Source organism: Solanum tuberosum, unplaced genomic scaffold (genome assembly GCF_000226075.1).
Source record: "Solanum tuberosum cultivar DM 1-3 516 R44 unplaced genomic scaffold, SolTub_3.0 scf00533, whole genome shotgun sequence".
NCBI lineage: Eukaryota > Viridiplantae > Streptophyta > Magnoliopsida > Solanales > Solanaceae > Solanum > Solanum tuberosum.
The window spans coordinates 248,335-272,610 of NW_006239459.1; the positions used below are offsets into that span (position 1 = coordinate 248,335).

A 24,276-nucleotide genomic window follows, 5' to 3' on the forward strand; every position below is an offset into this window, starting at 1 on the left:
TGGCTTGGTCCAGAATCTGTTTACCAAAACCATCTTGAGGCTCAACTTAATGAGTTTTCAGCAATAGACCAAAGCCCAAAACCTGCTGGAATTTGTCAAAGAAAAATGACAAGACTCTGGGTCAATATTGTTATTAAGAAGTTGTTAAAACTCAATTTTGTCTATATACAGTAAAACTTCACTAAATCAATACTTGGTAAAATAATAATTTCTCTAAGATAATATTTTTCTCATGTTCAGATTTGGGCCAATCGAAAAAATTACTCATTTCGATAAGCTAATAAAATAATATACTTTCAGAAGAACCCTATATAAATATATGGTCCCATTAATATTATAAATTAATAATTCTTTAAAAGCACAAATATATTTAAGACAACTTAGTGAAATATGATTATATTGTGTTTGTTTTTTGTTAAAATTTAAATCTAGTGAAAACTCAATATATCTAATTTTTCTTATTGCATCCAAAAGTTCCAGTGTGAAGAATTATAGATGTGATAAGTGTTTCCTTACGCGTAATTGGTTTCAAAGGTATTGTATCATCTTCAACTTCACCATCATCATTGTTTTTTCCGATGGTATCCACAATTTCTTCTAAGCTTTGTATCCCTTAACATGCATAATTTTGATGTATTCATTGTACTTTATGTATAATAAATTTATTTTTTATGTGAATTCAATAATTATGATAAATAAATTAGTAAGATACAATTATTTTGATGTAATCAAAATTAACCTTCATTGAATTTCAAAATACTCTTTAAATTACTCATTTTGTCCCTAATTACTTGTCCACTTTTCCTTTTATAGTTGTCCCTAATTACTTGTCCATTTTGACAAATCAAGAAAGGACAAAAATATTTTACCTATTATACCCTCAATTAATTATTTTAGAAAATGTAGAACTTCTTGAAAATCTTAAGTTTTTAATTCATCTACTTCATAATTAATAGGGATAAAACGATATACTCTCTATGTCAATTATTGTTTTCTTAATAGATGTGTCAATTCAAAAGTGGACAAGTAATTAGGGACATAGAGAGTATTGTCTCTATTAATTTAGTGAGATTTTATTGTATATATGTGTTGATTCTTTATTTTATTCTACAACTATAAATGAGAGTCCTTTCTAACTTGTCACATATCATAAACTACAAAAGAAACAACAAATTTTCATCAAGTACAGAAGGGTTTAAATTATCCTCTACAATTTCAAGTAGTGGTGGAGCTACAGTTAACAACCTTTATTGTAGCCTAGTGGTTTCTGGCGAGTTGAAATTTTTAACTCCGCCACTGACATTAGTCAAGTTTTAGTTCATTGTGTTCGAACTAAAACATCAATTTATATCCATAATTACAGGCTATTAGAACATTAATTTACCAGAAATCATAGGACAATTGAATTTCTTAACGAGTTTATTGGAATTGGGCTTTCGGGCCATCAAATCAGAAGTCTACCTAAATGCACCATTTCCCTGCTAATTTGCACTTCTAGTCATATTTTATGGTGCTCTTTAATTTATGTTCCTCGTGACAAATAATTTTTTTATAGTGTATAAGTTCATATTTTTATATCATAATATACGTAAGTTATGTTTGGGCACCATTTGCACTTCTATTCATATTTTGTGGTGCTTTTTAATTTATGTCTCTCGTAACAAATAATTTTTTTATGACATATGAGTTGATATTTTCGTATCATTTATGTCTGGGAATGACTCCAATTTTTAAAGAACTTATTCCCCACTAAACATAAATTCGATGAAGAAAAGACCAAACATTAAAAGTCAGTCTACTTAAAAATAAAAATTAAAATCAACTTATTTGAAGATCAATATCGTACAATTTTAAGCCATTCTCCTTTTTCCAATCCCTTTTTGGCTAAGTAATTAACTAGTTGCAAAGGCTGCAGGCTTTGTGAGAATTTTGGCCATAGAAAGTGAGTTTTTGTATTAATTTCGTTAGTTTTTCCTTTTAATATCTTCTATTCCCTTTTCAGAGATTTTGCTGTTGGATTCATGATTGGTATACACACACAATATACACACATTGTTTATTGAATGCAGTTATATTTTATTGATTTTTAGTTGGGTTTGCATACATATAATATATATACATCTTGTGATAAATTTATCTAACAAATTTATATATATTTGCTTGTATTGATAATCTTTGGTCCATATTACCTAATAAATTACTCATATACATTTGTATTAATATATATTGCTCCATATTCACCTAATAAATTTGTATTTATATATAAAGAAATTCAATGCTTTGGTAAAACAGAAAAGTCTTTTAACTAATACATACTCCAAACAAAATAAAATAATAGATCCTTATTTTTAGGAATATCTAGTAGCTGACATTAGAGCTGTCAATATGGGTTGGCCCATCCCATCCGGGCTAACCCATATAGGCTTTGCAATGTGATGGGTTAGGCCGGGCTAGCCCATTTTTTTATATGGGCCAGAATATGGTCGGCCCAGCCCACAAGTGCGTGGGCTACGGGCTTTGCCGGGCCAACCCTTTTTTCTTAAAAGTTTATTTTTTATAATTTTTTAAATTAAATTATACTTTAAAAATATTGTCATAAATATCGACTAGTGTTACTACTTGTTAATCATATACACAAATAAAATTATCTATATAATATTTATTAAGTTTGATTTCAAGTAAAAACATAAAGCTCTAAATAGAAATATTAACCTAATTATTTTCCAATGATCATAATAAAACACAAAAACTATGATAATATTCCATAGGCTATGGCCTATGTAGTGATTTCCTAGAAATTTTAGGAACTTTATTTTATGTAGTACATATTTTATAAACATAATTTGTATTTAAATTGCAATATTTTAAACTTTAAACAGATTTTGAGTGTAGACTCCTGTTATTTTTAATACTCTATTTTATTTTTATTTTTTAATTAATTTTATTTGGCCCACGGACCGGCCCTATCCATATTTCTCAAGCCCCACAAATCGACAGGCTTATTCAGGCCAGGCTAAAAAGCTCTTTTCTTAAATGGGCTCCAAAAATCGTAACCCAGCCCTATCAAATCACGAGCGAGGCCAGGCCGGCCCAACGGGCCTACCCCATATTGACAGCTCTAGCTGCATAAGAGAAACAAATAATTAAGTACCTAATTTTAGGAATATCTAACAACAAAATAAGGTAAGAAAAAATGAATTCTTAATTTTAAAAATACAATAACGTAAAAAAAAAATAGAACGAGATATTCTCTCCCCTTTCTATTTCCAAGGAAAATAAACGGATAAATTTGTCTAGCCAATGCAAATTCTCTTAGGCTTAAAATTTATTAAATACTTTTAGGTTAAAAAAATATCAATTCTATATAAAACTTGTACCTACATATCAATCACTCTTAATTAAAATGTCTTTAGTTGCATCTCAAGTTGGTAGTAGGGTTGGGCATGGTATGGTATATACTGAAATATCATATCATATCAAAAATTTTATTAACGTAGTTTTGATATTATGGTATTTGGTGTGGTATATGATATATATTTTAACTTTTTTTGGTATTCGATACGGTATTTGGGATTTAGATATAACATACTGAAATATCGAATACCATACCGAAGTATATAGTTACATAAATAATATATACATTATTAAAATACTAACAAATATGCAACCAAGTATTAGTATATTTAGTTTAGAAGTTAAAACTTTGACTACTCTATTTTGATTGGAATGTATTTGAATTCTAATTGATTAACAAAAGGAGTTGTTTGTACTTTGTTTTGCATATATATTTCTACATGTGTAAAGTGTTGGTATGATACAATTGAGACCTTTTTTTAGTTGTCGTAGTCATAATACTCTATTATACGAGAATATATTAGTCGAAGTTAAACAAATTATGGTTACCGATTTACCATACCGTAAATATCGAAACCGAACTTCAGTATACCAAACCATACCGAATTAAATTGATATGATAATGGTATAACTTTTTAAAAACCGAATACTGAAATTACGGTATCAAAACTTTCAAATACCGTACCGTATCATACCATGCCCACCTCTAGTTGGTAGGCAATGTAATGACAAAGTCTTAACAAATTACTTGACCAAGGTTGTGGTGTAATAATGAAACTGTTTCGTCATTAACCAAATGTATAGGGTTCGAGCTTTGAATATGAAAAAACTCTGTTGAAAGCGTCACCTTCAGATGAATACTTTAAAGAATAATCAAAATTTTATTGATGCTCTTTTACAAGCTCCGAACACCAGATATAAAAAAAAAACAAATTATTTGGAAAATAGAGTGCCAATTGGGGTCATATCTGAGTGACCTATAAAAAAAAGAGTAGTGGGCCATTAGAGGAGAAAAGGATAGCTAACATCAATATATCATTCCTAAATTTGAGGTTGATTTCTTTTGCGATCTTTGCAATCATCACCACTTCATTTCATTACCCAAACTTTTGTTAAAAATATCACCCACCCCAATAGTAGTAGTAGTAATTTTAGAAATAGGGTGATTTAATATGTTTGGTAGGAGGAAAAATACTCTACTTATTTTTTAGTATTTGATAAGTTAATATAAAAAATATTATTTCAAAAATATTTATATGTAATTTAACAAAACATTATGGGGTTGAGATGGAGATGGCTGAGATGTGGTGAGTATAGAAAAACCAATAAACTTGAAATGTTACCTAAAGAAACTTGTCTTTTCTACTTCTATTAAAGAAGTTATTTTTGTTCATTTTTAAGAAATTTATTTTTCTAAAAAAAATAATTTCAATGCATTTAAGAAATTAAAAAATATTTTTCTCCATACCAAACGCACCATAGGAATGGAAAAGGGGTGCACACACAATATGTACATTCAATTCATATTCCCCTTCTCCATCGTGTATCCAAGATTTTAAATTGATGAATTTTAAAAAATATTATTATTTTATTATACCATAAAAATAATAACTTTATTTACCTATAATATATTTAGAATCTCATTAAATATCTACATATAATAAGTTGGTAAAGCAATAGCATAAATGAGAAAAGATTCAATGACAAATGAGGAATTATTAGAATTTTTAAATTCACTTACAATATCACTGTCTTTATAAAAGATGATGAAGACAATCACATTTAGATGAATGATTAAGGATTCTTTCGGTTTAATTATCTTGATTAATTATGCTCTCTTTAGTCATTTCAATAAATAGTAAAAGCCCTTTTTCTTTTTTTCAAATCACACGTCCAATCTGTAGTCCTTACAAATTACTGCCCTAATTTAGAGATTGTTTATTTGTTTTAATAGTCTTTTCTTTTCCCAAAACTTTGATCTAAATATATTTTTTATTTGGTTAAATGGTTCGATAATTAAGACGTGTTTTCTTACTAGAAATTAAGGCAGCATTTGATCATAGATTACTAGATTTTAAACAATTATCTTCACATATCTGTTTGTCATGAAATTTGATTAGATTTTGAAAATTTAATCTTCAAATATTCTCAAGTTTAAGATTTTGGGATTTTGGATACTCACATAACTTCAAAAAAAAATTCAAGTGAAGTGTAATCTTCAAGTATTTTCAATTTTAAGATTTTGGGAGACTCGCAGAACTTCAAAAAAATGCAAGTAAAATGTATATCCAAATAAAATTTTCAATTTTTCTAACTTCAAAAATTATGATTTAACAGGAGTTCAATAATTGGTTCAATGGTAAAACATCCCTAATGAGTTCAGTAAAATTCAGTATGCCTCCTCCTACCTTGATGTTTCATTAGATTGATCTAATGATTATCAAAGTTATACCTAATCTAATAAATAATAATATGGCAAGTTGACCTATTGAAAATCAAGTTCCTTGCTATTTTCGTAAATACGTTTAATCTGAATCTAATAATTGTGTACCCTAGAATTATTTTTATTTTTAACCATAAGATGGTAAAGAATGTGTCATCTCTTCTTTTTCTCGTAATCAAAATAATTGTATAGTCAAATAGTTGTGTTAGATTGGGGACAACAATCAACTATTAAAGAGGGTCATCCATCAAAGAACTAGAATTATAATATTCATTAAACCATAGATCTTCATGTTTTTTTTTTATATAAATAAATGATTTTGATTAGAAAATTTTAAATACACATAATTTTATAAAGATTTACTAGTCAACAATCGCACAGTAGCTAGTTACTCCTTAAGTCTCAAAATAAGTGTCGTCATAGTAAAAAAATTGTCTCAAAATAAGTGTTACTTTAAGAATTCAAGACAAAAATTTGTACACATTTTTTCAACTATATATTCATATTTCAAGAGTCATTTGTTAAATAGGGATAATTTAATAAACTACACATTTTATTCATTGATTTTCTAATGGACGTAATTTTTATCAAGATGACACTTATTTTGAAATGGAGGGAGTGTTCATTTATATAAGTATTTCATATGGTACAGACAATCTCTTCACACTGAACATACGTCTTTTTTTTTTGTAAAATTTTAAATGGCAGATTCTTTTATTTACAAAAATATAAATTTATGGATCAATTTTAATATTATAAAAATAAAATCACAATTTAAAGTCTCGAATAAAAATTTTGAAATTTGAAATTATGATTCTAAATTACATATCTAATAATTTAAAATTACAACGCAAACTAAGAAAGATAAGAATGCTCCGTTTTGTCTGTCCTCAATTTCCCCCCTTTTCACTTCCCATAAATTTGTTTTCTTTCCGTTTGATTGAGCTATTCGATTTTTAAGAAACTTATTGACATTTCTTTCTTTTGTGTTTCTCCTACAATTAAAAAAGAAATGTTCATCTTTTTCCTACTTATTGTGGTAGCTTTAATTTTTTTAATTTATTACGAAAAAAAATATCTTCAGATTTACAAACTCTAATCAAGTGTATAAAGTAGAAAAAATTCAAAAAACAAAAACAACATATCTAATAGTTATTTTTAAAAATATATGAGTTTGAATTCATGACTTTCTTTTATGAAACAAGTTTAAAATCTAAAGTCCATTAATCTATTAGAAATAAATAAAATCTCACAAAAAAATACACAAAATATTATAAATATTATACTATGTATATATATACTTTTATCGACTTTATTCAATTTTTTCTTTAGTTTTAATTTTAATAAAATAAAATTCTATCAATTTTTTTTATATTTAATTCCAAATTAAAATCAAATTAAAATAAATTTTCCTTAATTGATTTCATTAATTTTCAAGTTGAATTGATTTTTAACCAAATCACGAACATCCTATTGAACTTTTCTGTATATGCTTATGGCCAGTGGCGAATTTAGAGCCAAAAAATAGGGCATCGGCACCCGTGGTCTCTTCGTAAAATTAGATATTTTATATATATTTTTTCTAAAATTTGTATAATATTATATTCTGACACCTGTACTATAAGAAGTCTAAATAGTCCACATGGTTAAAAGTTAAACTTTTGACCTTAAGGATTAAGAATCAATTTTCACTTCAATATATTTTATTTGGTGCATCCATGTTCAAAAAATTCTAGATTCGCTTGGCCAAATTATTGTATTTGGCAGTGCGAGTGGCGTCGTTAGAGCAAAAGCCAAATTGGTCCGCGGTTTCCGCCACACTATCTACAATTTGCGGTCGACAATAGTTAACGCACGCGTGGCCAAGTTTGATTCGTGTCTGGCAAAAGGTACCAAAAGATACCTTGTGATTATTGACTATGAAATATAACAAAATATCTCCCAAAAAAAATGGAATTTCATTCAAAGGGAATTATGGGTCCACTTCTCTTTTATAAAAAATAATAAAAAAAAAGGGGTAGAAATGAAAGAAATAGAGTAATCAATTAGTGCAATCTCTACTTATTTTATTAAAATACAACAACATATGCAATATAATATTACAAATAGAATCTAAAAAAAATAGAGTTTATATAATTTTTATAGAAATAGAAAAGTTGTTTTTATAGACCACCAACTTAAGATAATCATTTTTCCAAACAGATTTGAAAAAAATGCAAGGATACAAAATTATGATAAAAATATTTTTAAAAGAAAAGTAAAATGTAAAGATAACCACAGTAAAACAAAATGGTAATAGAATGAAAGAATAAAATAATGTCAATATAATAATAATAATAATAGAAGGGAACATATAGATGCTCCAGACTAAAATTTTGTTCTACCACTTGAAGAGACAAAGCCTTCAACTACCTACTAACTATTTGTGTTGTAATCGTTGATCTTCATGTTCTCCTATATAAGGTTATGTCTTTGATAGGCTGAAGAAGTGACATGTCTTGTTTAATTATTTTTTCTCAATTCTTCTTCTATTTATAGTTACCTCTCTTCAAATCAATCAATTATCAATCTCCCATACCTTCTCATTAGAGTTTCTATGTGACTCATCTTCAAATGTCCTAATTATCTCAACCTCGCTTCCAACATCTTTTCCACTAGGAGGCTACTCTCACATTAGATTGCCCTGGTATATCTTCATTCTAATCTTATCTTTTCTAGTGAAATATTTTCATCTTTTAAATGTGCAAGTTCTTGACTTTTCAATGCTCCACCTATAGTACATAAATAAATTTGGAAATCCAATTGTGTTTTCTTAATCTGTTTTTTCATATACGTTAAGGGGTGAAATAAAGAGATTTTTACCCTATACAACAATTAGTAAGAGCTATATACAACAATAACACATCTTTTAAAATACTACGACTACAATAGTTTTTATAAACAGTTTTCTTTAAACAATAATAACACACCTTTGAATACTACGAATACAATAATTTTATGTATATATATATGACAAAAAAAAATATTAAAAAAGCACCTACATATAATAGTACCACTATTCATGAGCCACTAAATAAACACTCAGTTGGGATTCTTATCTTTAATTATAGGGGAAATTATATAGGAGTAAATAGTATTAATTAGTCCTCTCTATCTTCCATACTCCATAGATAAACATAGGATAATGTTTCAAAGATTTCCCCTCCTTGTATATTATTTTTTTAATGCTCAATTTGGTCACAATTATTCTTATTCTCTCTTATATATTCAAAACTACCATTGTAGTTATACTACTCTTAAATATCATCACTAAATTATATATAATACAGAGTATATATTTTTTATTTTACACTATTGTTAACATTAATAATCATTTATATATAAAATAAGTATCATTATTATACCAGTATATATACATTTATACACAACTTATACTATTATAATTTACATACTTAAAATACCGTGTATATATACATATTATATAATTTCACACACACATTTGATTATATCATGTATAAATTTATTCCAAGTATAAGCTTAATGATACCATGTATATATACATATTAGGAAAAATTACGCGTATAAGCAAACATATACTAGTTAATTAGTTAACATAGCTATAGTTTACCTTAATTACAATTCGCGACCTACTTTTAGTTATAATTACGCGGCTCAACTATTTTGTTTTGTATAATTCACACATTTGTATAATTCAGAATTTGTATAATATAATTTGTATAATTTTTGTATAATTTGGAATTTGGATAATATGATTTGTATAACTGTTTACACTTCTGATGTTTGTAATTGTATAAATTCATTATTTCGAGTTTATACAAAAAAAAATTGAATTATACAAATGTACCCGTGAATTATACAAACCTGCGAATTATACAAGCTAGGCAGCTTAAACTGTAGCTACAACCCGTAAATATGCAAACTATAGCTATGGAACATAATTAAGTTTATTATAGTGGCTATTTGCGAAAGTTCTCATACATATTATATGATTCCCTCTCTATGTATTTGATTATATCATGTATACATTTATTTCACACATATATTTAATTATATAGTGTATATATATACATATTATATAATTCTACATTTATATTTGATTATATTGTGTATAAATTTATTTTACATATGTATTCGGTTATACCTTGTACTATTTTCGCATCACATGTGTTGTGATGTTTTTCTTCTTCGAATACCACATTAATTGTTGTCTTATTGTTCATTTCTCATATGTTATGTATTGTTCTTTCATTTCGCGTTATCCTATTGTTGGTACTGCTCTTATTTCTATATTCCCTTTTCTAAATTGCTTGGATATGCTTTATTTGAAGTGGATGGTCTATAGGAAACAATATCTCGATCTCTATGAGACAAAAACAAAATTTACATACACTCAACTGCAGTTTTTTGAGACAATCTGCAGTTTTTTATTAAACTACTCCTAAAAAGTACCCCTATTGTAATGTTAGAATTTGTTATGAAAGTAAATATTTTCTATGTCATAACTGATAATTAATTAATGGTGTCATGTTCATATGTAATAAGTTCTTTAAAAACTGCATATTTATGTTTCAACTACACAATTGAGACTATTAGTAAAATTTATTAAATATTATTAGTACATATTTGATGGACAGTATTTATGATGTGTGAATTCGTCTTCCTTGGCAGCAGATTGTGGCTTTATGGGCCCATAATTAAGAGGGACCGCGCCATTCACTCCGTGATTAACCAAACCCTTATTTGTACTTTTAGATACCCCAAATTGTGCTACACTCTAAGCCCTAAGCTATCCATTGGACCATTCACCACTCACACTAATGCATTATAAGTCAAGACATTACCGTCCTTCGGTAGAGAATACTAGTAAAAATAATGCATTTATTAACTCTGTATATTAGTAATTTTTTGTTTGGTGTATATTTTTATGTTATGTATATAACTAATGCTTGTATTAGTTATATATTCTACTTGTATATTAAGGTGTGCAGTACTAATGCCATGAATGTCTAGATATTAGTGATGCGAAAGGTTTTAATGCATGCATCAGCATGGTTAAAACTTCATTGCCTCTCAGTTTTTTTTTTTACATCTTTTCCACTATAATTGTAAATGATATCTTTGTAACTATATTTTATACAATGAGTACTATTTTTAATATACTAAATCAACTAATGCATATGAAATAATCTATGTATAATTAATATAAATATTATTAATATATTTTATTTAGCATTATTCTTATACATTTTACCAAACGACGGAAGGACTAATTGTGGTAGACTCTAAAGCTATCAATTGGACAATTCACCACTCCCACTAATGCATCATAAGTCAAGTCATTCATTTTTTCCAAAGTCTCATTTTAAAAATAAAAAATAAAAAATTTATTTACATTAGAGATGGGGAAGTGAAAAGAGAATATAGTACGATTATATATATATGTGTGTGTGTGTGGAAAATATCGATATTATTAGATTGTAAACCTACTTCGATTGCTTGAGATAATATCTTAAAAAACTCTCTTTCTTTGTTCTATAATTTAAAAGACATACAATTATTGGTATTTCCCTTAAAGTTAATCAACCATTTTAGGTGATTTTTTCATTTAGTTGCTGATGTTTTTAAAAAAAAATTAGCTTAAGAACTAAAGGGTAGCATTTATTATTGAAGAGATTTCATAAATAGCAAAGAGATTAAAACTTAATAAGCCTTTTTAACTACAATTTGCCTAATTACGCTTCATAACTATAATTCGCTTTGTCTAATTCGCTTGTCATATATAAACATGGAAAGTATATACAAATTCTATTTATACATTTTGGCAATTTTTCAGAACTTATACAAACCAAATGTATCAACACGATAATTATATACAAGCTAGAGTAAGCATATACAAATTCTGAATTTATACTATTAAGAATCGAATTATACAAATTATGGACATGACCCACGTTAACATGATTATATATTAGTGACAAAAAGTATAAATTATTCAAATTATATTTATGCTAAATAATTAACTAATATATGCTTGCTTAATCGCATAATTTTTCCGCCCTTGGTCGCTTGTTTGTTGGTCTGTTCGTTTTGTTTTTTTTTGTTGGTCTATTATTTTATTATTATTTTTTGTTACATAGTGTATATTGGTCTGTTCGTTTATATTTTTTTTGTTGGTCTATTATTTTATTATTATTTTTTGTTACATAGTGTATATCTAGACAAGTTAAGAGAGATTACGAAAATCGATTCTTATCAATATTGATGATGATGATATGACTAAATTATAAGCCCCAATCACCCCAAACTCCCACTCCCTATCCCATTCCGCCCCCATCGTGTTTTATTAATGACATATAAATATTTTTGAGATAATATCTTTTTACTCACTTATCAGATGCTAAAAAATAAATAATAAGTCCACTTATTTACCAAAAAAACATTTCCATAATAAATATTTTCTTAAAAAAAAAAAACCCACACACCGAAAGACTCTTCCACTTAAAAATATTTTAAGAATATCCCTTTTTAAAATATTCTTAAAATTGTTCATTGCAAATACGTGAATGAACACATAAGGTCTAGTTGTTCACGTTAGTATAGATATATATATATGTTCTCAATAAAAATTTATCTCTATTTGATTATACTGTGTAACACAAAAATTGGAGAATGATCTAATGTATTAGTATATTTCTCTGTAAAAGTAACTCTATTTTTTTTCATTGTTTAATTTTAACTGATTATGCCAAGTCACAAGTGAACTGATAAAATAAGATGAGAGTGGATTTTTTTTTTTTTTCCTTTCATGAGAAAGACAATGAACTAGCTAGGTACAATCTGGTTATAAGTTTGATTAGGCCTCATGTTCTATAATTATTGTCTACACTTTGGTCTTGAGTATTTCCACTTTCAATATTAAGTGCACAGCAACTTTCTTCCTGACTTTCCAAGATTACATTTAATTTAATAATATATACAAGTGTGAACCAAGTAAAAATTAAAGCATCTATAAAGTGGTGTAATTGAAAACTTAATAGCTATCCAACTGTTATACACCACCAATTAATTAAGATTTTTTGTTAAAATATTCTGACTATTGAAATAAATTTCCTTTTTTTAATACTTGAAATTCATATATACTTGAGTTAACAGTCTATCAAAAACAACTTCTTTATTTTCACGAGATAGTGATAAGATCTGCGTATACTTTATTCTCTACAGACCCAACTTTTGTATAATAAATCTTTTTATCAAGATTTATACTACGTAAAGAGCAAGCAACCTTGGTAGAGGAAAAAATATGTTACTGAAAAACATCTATTTATATTAGTTTATTATTGGTACCAAAGAAACATAAATTTGGGACGGCAGTTGATTGAAGTGTGGGTCATGCGTATACAGAAAATGGTATGTAGTACAACCATATAAGTCAATCCAATTTTTACTATTTGACTTTCTGTTCCCTCTTGGCTCTATGGAGTCTGAAATTTAGTAGACTTATACTTACTCCCTCCGTCCCTATTTACTTGTCCATATTTCCTTTTTTGGTTGTCCCTATTTAGTTGTCCATTTTGACAAATCAAGAAAGGACAACAAATTTTTTCCTATTATACCCTTATTTACACTTCTTGAAAATTGTAAAAGTGTATGTTGTTTCCCTCCAATTTATTTCACTTGAATTCAAATAAGTGGTTGTAATTTTGAAGTGAAAAGTTGTCATAAGGGTAAAATTGTAACTTCACTGTGCTAATCATTGTTGCCTTAATCTGTGTGTCATTTCTAAAGTGGACAACTAAAAAGGGACGGAGGGAGTATATGGTAAAGACTAGAGAGTACACAATGAACTGTGGTTTGTCCAGCCGCCTAGGGTACCTTCGTAACTTATTGATCCGACTAATCTCAATTTATGTCGTATCGATAAAGCTTTATGACAAAATTTTAATGATTTCTCTTATGTCAAAAACTACCTCAAAAGGTGAGGACTGATTTGCTTAGAGTCAATATATGACGGCTCATTCATTCTATCACAATTTTATTTTATTTGAACTTTAATACTTGCATCTGCATTCTAATTACATATAGAAATGAATCGATGACTCTAACTTTTATACCATGAAGAGAAATATACTTTGAGTCTATGTTAGTCCTGAAAATTAACTCATAAAGTGAGGATTGCCAAAATTCATATAAATAGACTTGCGTTGTTGCGCTCATCCACATATGAGCTATAAATTATATTGAATAAAGACAAATTGATCCACTGATATTTTAACGCTCGATCTCTACTCCTCGAAAGCTCACTTACAATTTATGGCTCACTTATAAGAGCTAGAAAGATAGGATTTTAAAGAGTCCGGAGCCTAAAGGGCAAAAAAAATTTGACAAAAATTCCAAAAGGGCATATCAATTTAATTTTTAACCAAAGGGGCAAAATCGCTACTGGAGTAGCGATTTTGTTTTCACGTCGTTACTCCCATTACAGTTCATAATCGCTGACCCACGAGCGATTTTCTCCAAAATATTTTTTCCTTTTTAAAAAGAATATCGCTGCCTGTGCAGCAATTTTGGCCAATTTTTTCTTTTAAAAAAATAAAATCGCTGATATGGCAGCGTTTTTATATATTAAAAAAAGATTCAAATTGAAAATCGCTCCACAGATAGCGATTTTAATTAAAATAAAATAAAATTTTAAATCGCTGCCTTGGCAGCGATTTTGGTGATTTTTTTTTAAAAATAAATAAATTGCTGACTTGGCAACCTAAGTATATAAAGAATCGGATTTGGCTCCCCTCCATTACCATTCCCTCCATTTCGTCCAGTACACATCTAGATGAGAGACATGTGTATTATTTAATTATTAAAGATCAAGATTATATTGCATTAACTAGTATCATAATCACAGTTAAGTGAATAAGTTTTGGAAAAAAAATCTCTCCAAATTTAGTAAGAATAATTAATTCTTCTCAATTTTTGGTGTCCATATATTTATATCAGTAATTTTATTTTATATTTAAATATTAAAATGGATAACAACGTTTAGTTTGTTTAGCCTAACAGTAGTCTTACAAAATATTTTGCCTTTAAATTGATGTTTTCTTTTATTTTATTATTTTAAAAGATTTTTTTTTATACTTTCACATTTTTAATTCTAATTATGCATTTTTTACTTCCCATTTTTATTATATGATTTCTATCATCAATGATAATTCTTCCTTTTATTTTTAAATTTCTCAACCTAATGTTTCAAGAATAATTTTGCTAGCATAGGAAGCGATTAAATAATGTACAATATTAATATTTGAATATAGAGATATAAAATGAAATCAAACGGTTCTAAGATTTGTAGGAATATTTTTCTTACCAAAGTTAAAGAAATTATTTGTTCAAAACTTATTTCTTAACTATGGTTATGATACTAGTTAATGCAACATAATCTTGACCTTTAACAATTAAATAGTACACATATCTTTCATCTAGATATGTACTTGACGAAATGGAGGGATAGGGTAATGGAGGGGAGCCAAATCTAAAGAATCCTAAATAGGTTGAGAGAGAATCTTTTATTCACATCTTTATACACTTTTGCAGTCAACAACTCCTTTACTTGGCAGCGATTTTTAATTAAAAAAAAGATTTCCACCAAAATTGCTGCCAAGTCAGTGATTTTAAAAAAAAAAAAAAAAAAAATTCACCATAGCGATTTTATAAAAAAAATAAAATAATAATTCACCAAAATCGATAGGAAGCGATTTAAAAATAAAATTATTTTTTTTACTAAAATTGCTATCTGCAAACCGATTTTTAATCTGAATTTACTTTTAATTATTTTTTTTAATAATATCGCTGCCATCAGCGATTTTATTTTTTAAAAAGAAAAAATTGGCCAAAATCGCTGCACGGGCAGCGTTATTCTTTTTAAAAAGGAAAAAATATTTTGGAGAAAATCGCTCATGGGTCAGCGATTTGAACTTTAACGGGAGTAACGGTGTGAAAACAAAATCGCTACTGGAGTAGCGATTTTCCCCCTTTGGTTAAAAAGAAAAAAAAATTGATATGCCCTTTTGAAATTTTTGTCAATTTTTTTTGCCCTTTAGGCTTCGGACTCGGATTTTAAGGCCAACTGGGAACCTTCTTTCCAAACTAGCTCGATACACAAAAGAAAAATCAAAAGATGAGAATCGATCACAATAATGTCTCTGTTAGACTCTCCACTCAAAATAAAGAAAAAGGTCAATTCAATTCTTGATTGAAATGAAATTTTGCAAATGTTCTGTGTCAATGTTCATTTTATATATGAAAAGATATCTAGTTCATCAACTTGATTTCTTATATGATTACTTAATTAAGTAGTTATTTTTCTCTTTCTTTATTACAAAAAAACTTTCAAAAACAATTATAACTATAAATTAAGTGATCATCCAAGAAATTAAACTCCTATCCATTAGTCCCATCTATTCAAGCAAGAAACAACAACATCAGATTCAAATGATTCATTGTGGCAAAATAGACGAAAATCATCCAACTAGTTCCATGAACCATACGAAGCATAAAGTACAAATAGATTAGATTCTTTGTTTCTTTTGGGCTAATTCATTGCTTGGTTAAATAAAGTTGGTTCTATTTTTCATGAGTTTCCTCCATCAGTGTAAATATCTAGCAGATGATATAGACACTTCATTAATTTTATACACTCTTCATTGATTTTCTCAACTAACAAGAAAATTATTTATAATTCCTAGACCCCCACCAACACCAATTTACTCCAAAGAATTAAAATTAAATATTACCTTGAATTCCATTCTCACAATTTTGAAGTAGTAAGGATTAAAACTAATATGCAAATACTACATGAATTGAGTAAAGATTATTTTTTGCTTTATCATTTGTATAGTAGACATATGAACATGGCATGAAGGTTGGACACTTGGACTTGGACACTTCAAATACCAATAATTATAGACTTAAACATATTTGTCAATGGTAATAGAAAGCTTTCAACTACCTAAAGATAAATTAATCGCATGGTCTTTCCACTTATTTTTTATTTTCCTTTTTGTACAATATAGATAATTTAAATCGTGACACATGTGGAGAATAAAGGATGCAACACAATGTGTAGTTGAAATAATCATGTAGAAAACAACCATGGAACAAGAATACATCAATCACCAATCATATCGTGTATACGAAGCAAAATATACCAAGTCTTTAATTATATTCACTGTACAAAAGAAAGTAATTATATATTGAAGGAAGGTATAATTATATGGAGTTTTGGACTCTTTAGCTAATCCGGAATTGCTTGAGTTGTACGACGTTGTTGGGTTGTTGTATCCTAGAAGGAACAAGTCAAGAGTGTTACTGATGGATCAGTGTATTATGTCATAGTAGACTTGAATCTCCTTAAAGAGAGCAAGATATATGTGCTATAGCCTAAAGATTTGTTTATTCATTTTAGTTCATTTTATTTCAACTGTAATTTGTTATATTTGTGATATATTACGCCAGCGATCTCTTTTTATATTAATGTCATTTAATTAGCCATTTATTATGAATTATTGAGGGGTTAGAACTCATTAATCAGTCTCTTTTGAAGGATTGCCCCTCTAAACTAGCCGACTCTATCTTGATTGCAGATACGATCAATTGATCAAACTCATGTCAAATCAGGCTATATTAATCATATTTTAATTACTTTATTTCTATTATTGATCTTTATATAATTTTAATAACTTTATTTCTATTCTCTTCTACTGCATTTTTTCACTCTGATTACTTTGCTATATCTAACCAAAATGCTATTAATTTTTTGTTACTCAGTTATTGGTTAACGATTTTTAACAATTTTACAAAAAAAATTTATCGAATTATAGATTCAATTTTGATTTTTTAATATTGAGTTATTGGATAAATCGGTAATTCATTAAGATTATAGTAATTTACTACTTTACCCCTATATAAATATTAAAAGTTAATCTTAGCACCTTACTGGTTTCTATTTTTGTCTTTTAGCCTTCAGTTCACACTTCAGAGTGACTTTGAGTTCACAACTTCACACTATATAAAAGATAAAAATCTAAGGTAACAACTTTACTCCTCTTAATTTCTCTTTGTGTTACACTTGTGTAGTTCTTTTCAGGTTAGTTATTATTATTTCTATTTTATGAGCGTTCTGTATAGTACCTTGTTATCTTGTCTGGTCAAATTGTTCGAGAAGCCATATATATATTTTTTGTAAACATTTTATAATTGATTACACCAAAATCGAACTATTCAGGACAATCATAACCTATAAAAATATCTTATTGATTTAATTATTGATGGTAATAATGACTTTCATTAGTGGTCGATATCCTTATTATTTTATGGATCGTTTGGTAGAATGTATAAGAATAATGCTAAATAGAATGTAGTATTAATGTATTAGTGATGTTTGTATTAATTAGTTGTGCATATATTATTTGTTATGTATTGTTTGATTTGGTGTATTAAAAATAACATGCATTTTATTTTGGGATACGGGTCTGAAAAATACCCAACTTTGGTTGAATTTGCTGTTGCGATACTAAACTTTCTACGAGGACCTATTACCTCCCTAGACTATTTAATACCATATTTTAAACATATATATTTGCCCACGTGGACATAAAAAATAATGCAAAATTATAAATAGTAATGTGTCCACGTGGGCTACATATATACCTTTTAAAATACACTATTAAAATAGTTCAGGGGGTAAAAATACGGTATTAAATAGTCTAGGGAGGTAATAGGTCCTCGTAGAAAGTTTAGTATCGCAACAACAAATTCGACCAAAGTTAGGGTATTTTCCAGATCCTTATCCCTTTTATCTTTAAAAACTTATGTAATCTATGTTAATACAAACATAAGAAATAATCTTTAGCCAAACAATACATAAGAAATAATTTGTGCATAACGAATGCAAATATTACTAACACTCTACTCTATTTGACATTATTCGTATACTCTCTACCAAACAATTCCTTAAAGGTCATATAATTTGAAAACAAGTTAAGTTAAGATTAGTTATGCTTAGATAAATTATGTTGGAATAAATTATACAAGAGATACAAAATTACTCAGGGGTCGTTTGGTAGCTAGAAAGAGTTATGCAGATATTAGTAATGTGAGTATTAGTTATGCAGTGTTTAGCTATACATGTATTAGTTATGTAGGTATTAGTTATGTAAGATTTAGTTATGTAGAGATTACAGTATATTAGTGAGTCAATTTTTATTTCTTAATTTCAAAAGTTATTAGTGAGCTAATATTTATTATAACATTAAAATAACCAACTTTATATATAATACATTAAAATTAAATAAATACCAATAACTAAAAATAGCAAAGTAAAAGTAATTAAGTAATTTGTATTCAATATGATTAAGTAATTAAGTAGTATGTAATTTAAATTAAACTAAATAATAGATAACTAAAAAAATTAAAACTTGTATTTTAAGCAAAAAAAATAAAACTTGTATTTTTAACTAAAAAGAAAACAATTAACAAGAATTTAAGCAATTATCAAGACAAAAACATTCAAAGAAAAAAATGGTAGTACATTTTTTAATATGTATTAATTATTTGATTAGTTATAAATTAATATATAATAGATAACTAAAAAAATTAATACTTGTATTTTAAGCAAAAAAAATTAAACTTGTATTTTTAACTAAAAAGAAAACAATTAACAATAATTTAATTAAAGAAATTAAGCAATTATCAAAACAAAAAAACTCAAAGAAAAAAATGGTAGTACATTTTTTAATATGTATTAATATTTGATTAGTTATAAATTAATATATACATTTAAGAGTTAATTAATAGGGGTGAATGTGTAATTTATCATTTTAATACATGTATAACTAATACTCACATAACTTATTCCACCTTCTATCCCGTATTAATTATATATAGATTCCCTCATAAGTTATACAAGTATTAATTACATAGGATTACAAAAAAGGCAACCAACCATTGTATAAAAATAATACATGAATAACTTTTATACAACATTTGATAATCTGCCAACCAAACATTGTACAAAATTAATACAAGAATAACTTATATCCTATTTGTAAACCAAACATGGTATAAAATTAATACATGAATAACCAAGTTATCCATGTATTCAAGGGCGTACCAACCTTTAGCTAAGGGGTGTCGAGCACATCCCTTCATCGGAAAATTACATTGTATAAAAAGGTCAAATTTTGATTTAGTAAATATATATATAAGCATTGACACCTCTTAACACAAGTTAGATATTTAGTCTTGACACCCCTTAATAATAATTCTGAATCCGCTACTACATATATTAGCTTTGGCCTTATCCAGCTACCAAACGACCCCTCAAAGTTTATCTCAAAAATTAACTCACCTTTTTCCCTATTATGTAGGGATTGTGATTGCATGGGAGAATTTCTATTTGAAACTTGAAAATCTCCTTTTTTGCCTTCCCACAGCTAAACAAAGGGACCAGCGGTCCCCAAAAAGCGACGATGGATTAAAAGACGTGCTACATACTCTTAAATCCCCAAAATACCCTTTTTATCCTGTTTCCCGCGCAACTTAGCAATTACATTAATCAAAATAATAATCACTGATCAGATATGGTCAGATGAAATGACGACGATCACCATCATTGATCCTTAGGGGGGCCCTACCCCGCACCCCCACCGTTTGTGGGTCCCACCTTTTTTTCTGCCTCCACACTTTTAAGAATCCCTCTGGACTCCATTATCCACCTCCCTAACAACACCTTGTTTGGATGCTTAACTTATTATATATCGTTTCATATATCGTATGTTGTATTTTATTCATAATATTTGAATAATTAAATTGGATATATTTTATTTTTCATTCTTATGTAATTTCGTATTTAAAGGATGCATTTATATAAAAAAAAGTTATTATAGAAACGCAATGAAATAACATAGGGAATAATAACATAAGAATTATTAATCCCGAGAATAGTAATGCAAGGATTTTCTTTTCGAATATATCATTGAATTATAATGAGATTTTCTTTTTTTATATAATTGAGTCAAGATAGATAACTGCCAAGACAATTTTTTTTTTGTGGCCTTCTAACTTGGTAGGAGAAGAATAACTTTGTCACTAGGGGTGTACATGACCGGGTTGGTTCAGGTTTTTCAAATATCAAATCAAACCATTTGTGTCAATTTTTTAAGTTTATAAACCAAATCAAACTAATAAAATTCGGATTTTTTTGGATTTTTCAACCTCGGGTTGGTTCGGGTTTTTCAAATACCAAACCAAACCATTGTGTCGAATTTTTTAATTTATAAATCAAACCAAACTAATAAACCTCGATTTTTTTCAAATTTTTGGATTTTTTCGCATACAAACATATAATTAACTTGTGCTTCAAAATATTTCTTTAGTCCAACCAAAATACAATTATCTAAGGTGTTTCTTAAGAAAATAACACAAAATATGAGATGAGTGATGACACTAAAATATTCAATAAAAAATAATAATGAAATCATCAAATAAAATAAAATAATTGCAAAGTCATAAATGACAATGATCATAATTTAAAAGTACTAAATCATGCTAAAATAAGTTTAATAAGTATTAGTTACATTACTAAATATTTAAGGAAAATTAAAATTAGATTATGTATTTTAATTGTCTAAACCAATTTAAAACTAAGAAAACAATATTCAATATTATTGTCATTCTTAGTGTTGAATTGATTTTCTTTTTGCATTAGTATTAATTTGATTTTAATTTAAGTTTTATTATAATTATCAACATCTATAAACTATAATCTTTATTGGACCATTCCGAATTCTAAGTTTTAAACTTGAAATAATATAATAAAGATAAAAACTATGAAATAGTATAAGAAATATTTTAAAATTATATCAATGTAAATATTTTTAAATATAAAATAAAATTTTAAAATTACATATATAATATCGAGTTGGTTTGGTCTCGGGTTGATTTTTTTTAGTTAAAACCAAACCAACCCAAATATAGTTGGTTTTTTTTTCCAATACCAAACCACTAGTCGGATTTTTTGTTCGGTTTGACTCGATTTACGGTTTGGTTCGATTTTCGGTTCGATTTTGTACACCCCTATTTGTCACCATGTTTGCTATTTTTTTCTCTTGAATTATTTTGAGTTTAAATAATTGTCATATTTATAAATTAATCACTCACAAAATATCAATTTTCAATTTAAACAAGATAAATCATCTACTTTTGAAATTGAAAAGACGGTAAACAATATCAAAATTGAATAAAAAATCTATATTTACACCTAAAATTGCAAGTTATAATTGTAATAAGTATGCAACTTAATTAATTATTCAAAATATAAATAACAAACGTTATGTGATCATATATTTTCCTTTCAATTAGTAAATGTTTAAACAACTCACATTTCAAATATTGTATTGATTTCTATTGGATTTATTTAGCAACAAACAACTCTTTCTAAATAATAAAATTTGTAAGCTAATTTATTTAAATAAATTTACCAGTACAAATATTAAACATAAAATGAAGAAAATAAAAAAAGTGATTGAAAGGATTTGAGGGATATTTTTGTCTTTACATATATTAATCACATCATATTGAATTCTACATATTACTCATACCACCAAATGAAAGGTATTCATTATACTTTTTTTTTATTCGTTATACATTCTATAATACCATGTGAGATATAAACTCAAAATCGATCAAATATAATAGTACTGAATAATAGCATACATAATACATAAATGAGTCGTTTGATGTGACTAATAAGGTATAGTGATCAAGAAATAAAATGTAGAACTATTTTATCTAGAATTTGATTGGAGATATCATGCAATCCTAAAATTATTTATCTCACTCTTACCTTTGATACCTCAATAAATAAATTATTTCACATACATAATGAAATAACTTATCTAAAAATAATTTATTCTAAAATAACTAATTTCAAGATAAGTTATTCCCAATTAAACGACCAAAAGTATTTCCTCTACCCTTAAAAGTAATGAGTATGAAACAAGAGGGAGTATCAATAGGCAATAACCCCCAAACAAAGCTATAGCTAAAGCAAAACTCCCTAACTATTCAACTTATTTTTTGTTTGTTTCTATGTATTTGAATTACTCACTTTTTGTGATAATTTGTGCATATAAATACCCTTTATTCCACTCTCACACTTGTTACTTTCTTCTCAGCTACTACTCTTTAACATGTCCCACCGTTCCCTCTTCCGCCGGCCGGAAGCTCCGGTACCGGTAATCTTCTATTTTTTCGGAGCTTTCTTATTCTTTTTCTTCACTTTGCCTGTAAATGGGTGGCGTCCATGGCCCAACCAGAAGCCAAACGCCACTGAATTACTCTACGGCGGGTCCAAAAAGTATGAGGGGTCATCGGAGTTTGTCCATTTGAAATATCACATGGGCCCTGTTCTCACTGCAAATATTACCGTTTATCCCATTTGGTACGGCCGGTGGGGAAACTCCCAGAAGCGTATTATCCGCGATTTCATCAGCTCTTTCTCCGCCGTCGATTCTAAACGCCCTTCAGTCGCTGGTTGGTGGAAAACCGTTCAGCTCTACACCGATCAAACCGGAGCCAACATTTCCCGTACTGTCCATCTCGGAGAAGAAAAAAACGATCGATTTTACTCACACGGTAAATCCCTAACCCGATTATCCGTACAATCGGTGATAAAATCCGCCGTCACCGCCCGTACCCGTCCACTACCGTTAAACCCCAAAACCGGCGTCTACTTATTACTCACTTCCGATGATGTATACGTTCAGGATTTCTGCCAAAACGTTTGCGGATTCCATTACTTCACTTTTCCGTCCATTGTCGGTTACACTTTACCGTACGCTTGGGTGGGTAACTCCGCTAAACTATGTCCGGGTACATGCGCTTACCCGTTTTCCGTACCCAGTTACATGCCGGGTTTCAAAGCTGTGAAATCCCCGAACAACGACGTGGGTGTTGATGGAATGATAAGCGTGATTGCTCATGAAATTGCAGAGGTATCAACGAACCCATTAGTAAACGCTTGGTATGCGGGTCAGGACCCTAGTTTTCCGGTAGAGATTGCGGATCTTTGTGAAGGGATTTACGGGACCGGCGGCGGCGGGTCATATACAGGGCAAATGTTGAACGGAAAAGATGGTGCTACGTATAATATGAATGGGGTGAGAAGGAGATTTTTGGTTCAGTGGGTGTGGAATCATATTCTGAATTATTGCAGTGGACCTAATGCACTTGATCAGTAAATGTTTCGTTTACAAAATTCAAAATTCTAGCATTTTGGTTCTTATTTATGTTTAAATTTTGGGTTAATTTGGTTATGATGCCATATTAATTAAGCTCTGTTTTACTTATAAGATATGTAGTGTAATAAAAGTAGTTATAATTTTGTATACAGAGTACTTTGCTGC

General features: G+C 28.1%; 1 protein-coding gene across 1 annotated transcript; it reads left to right on the forward strand.

Moving 5' to 3' along the window:
• Positions 1–23,005: 23,005 nt before the first annotated feature.
• LOC102583379 (protein EXORDIUM-like 3) lies at positions 23,006–24,276 on the forward strand. Its single transcript, XM_006365188.2, has one exon. It carries the CDS (start codon positions 23,062–23,064, stop codon positions 24,109–24,111), a length of 1,050 nt encoding a protein of 349 aa, XP_006365250.1. The 5' UTR covers positions 23,006–23,061; the 3' UTR covers positions 24,112–24,276.

Bases quoted from the DNA above. Each gene is read 5' to 3' on its own strand.
- LOC102583379 (XM_006365188.2), top strand. From the start codon at position 23,062: ATGTCCCACCGTTCCCTCTTCCGCCGGCCGGAAGCTCCGGTACCGGTA.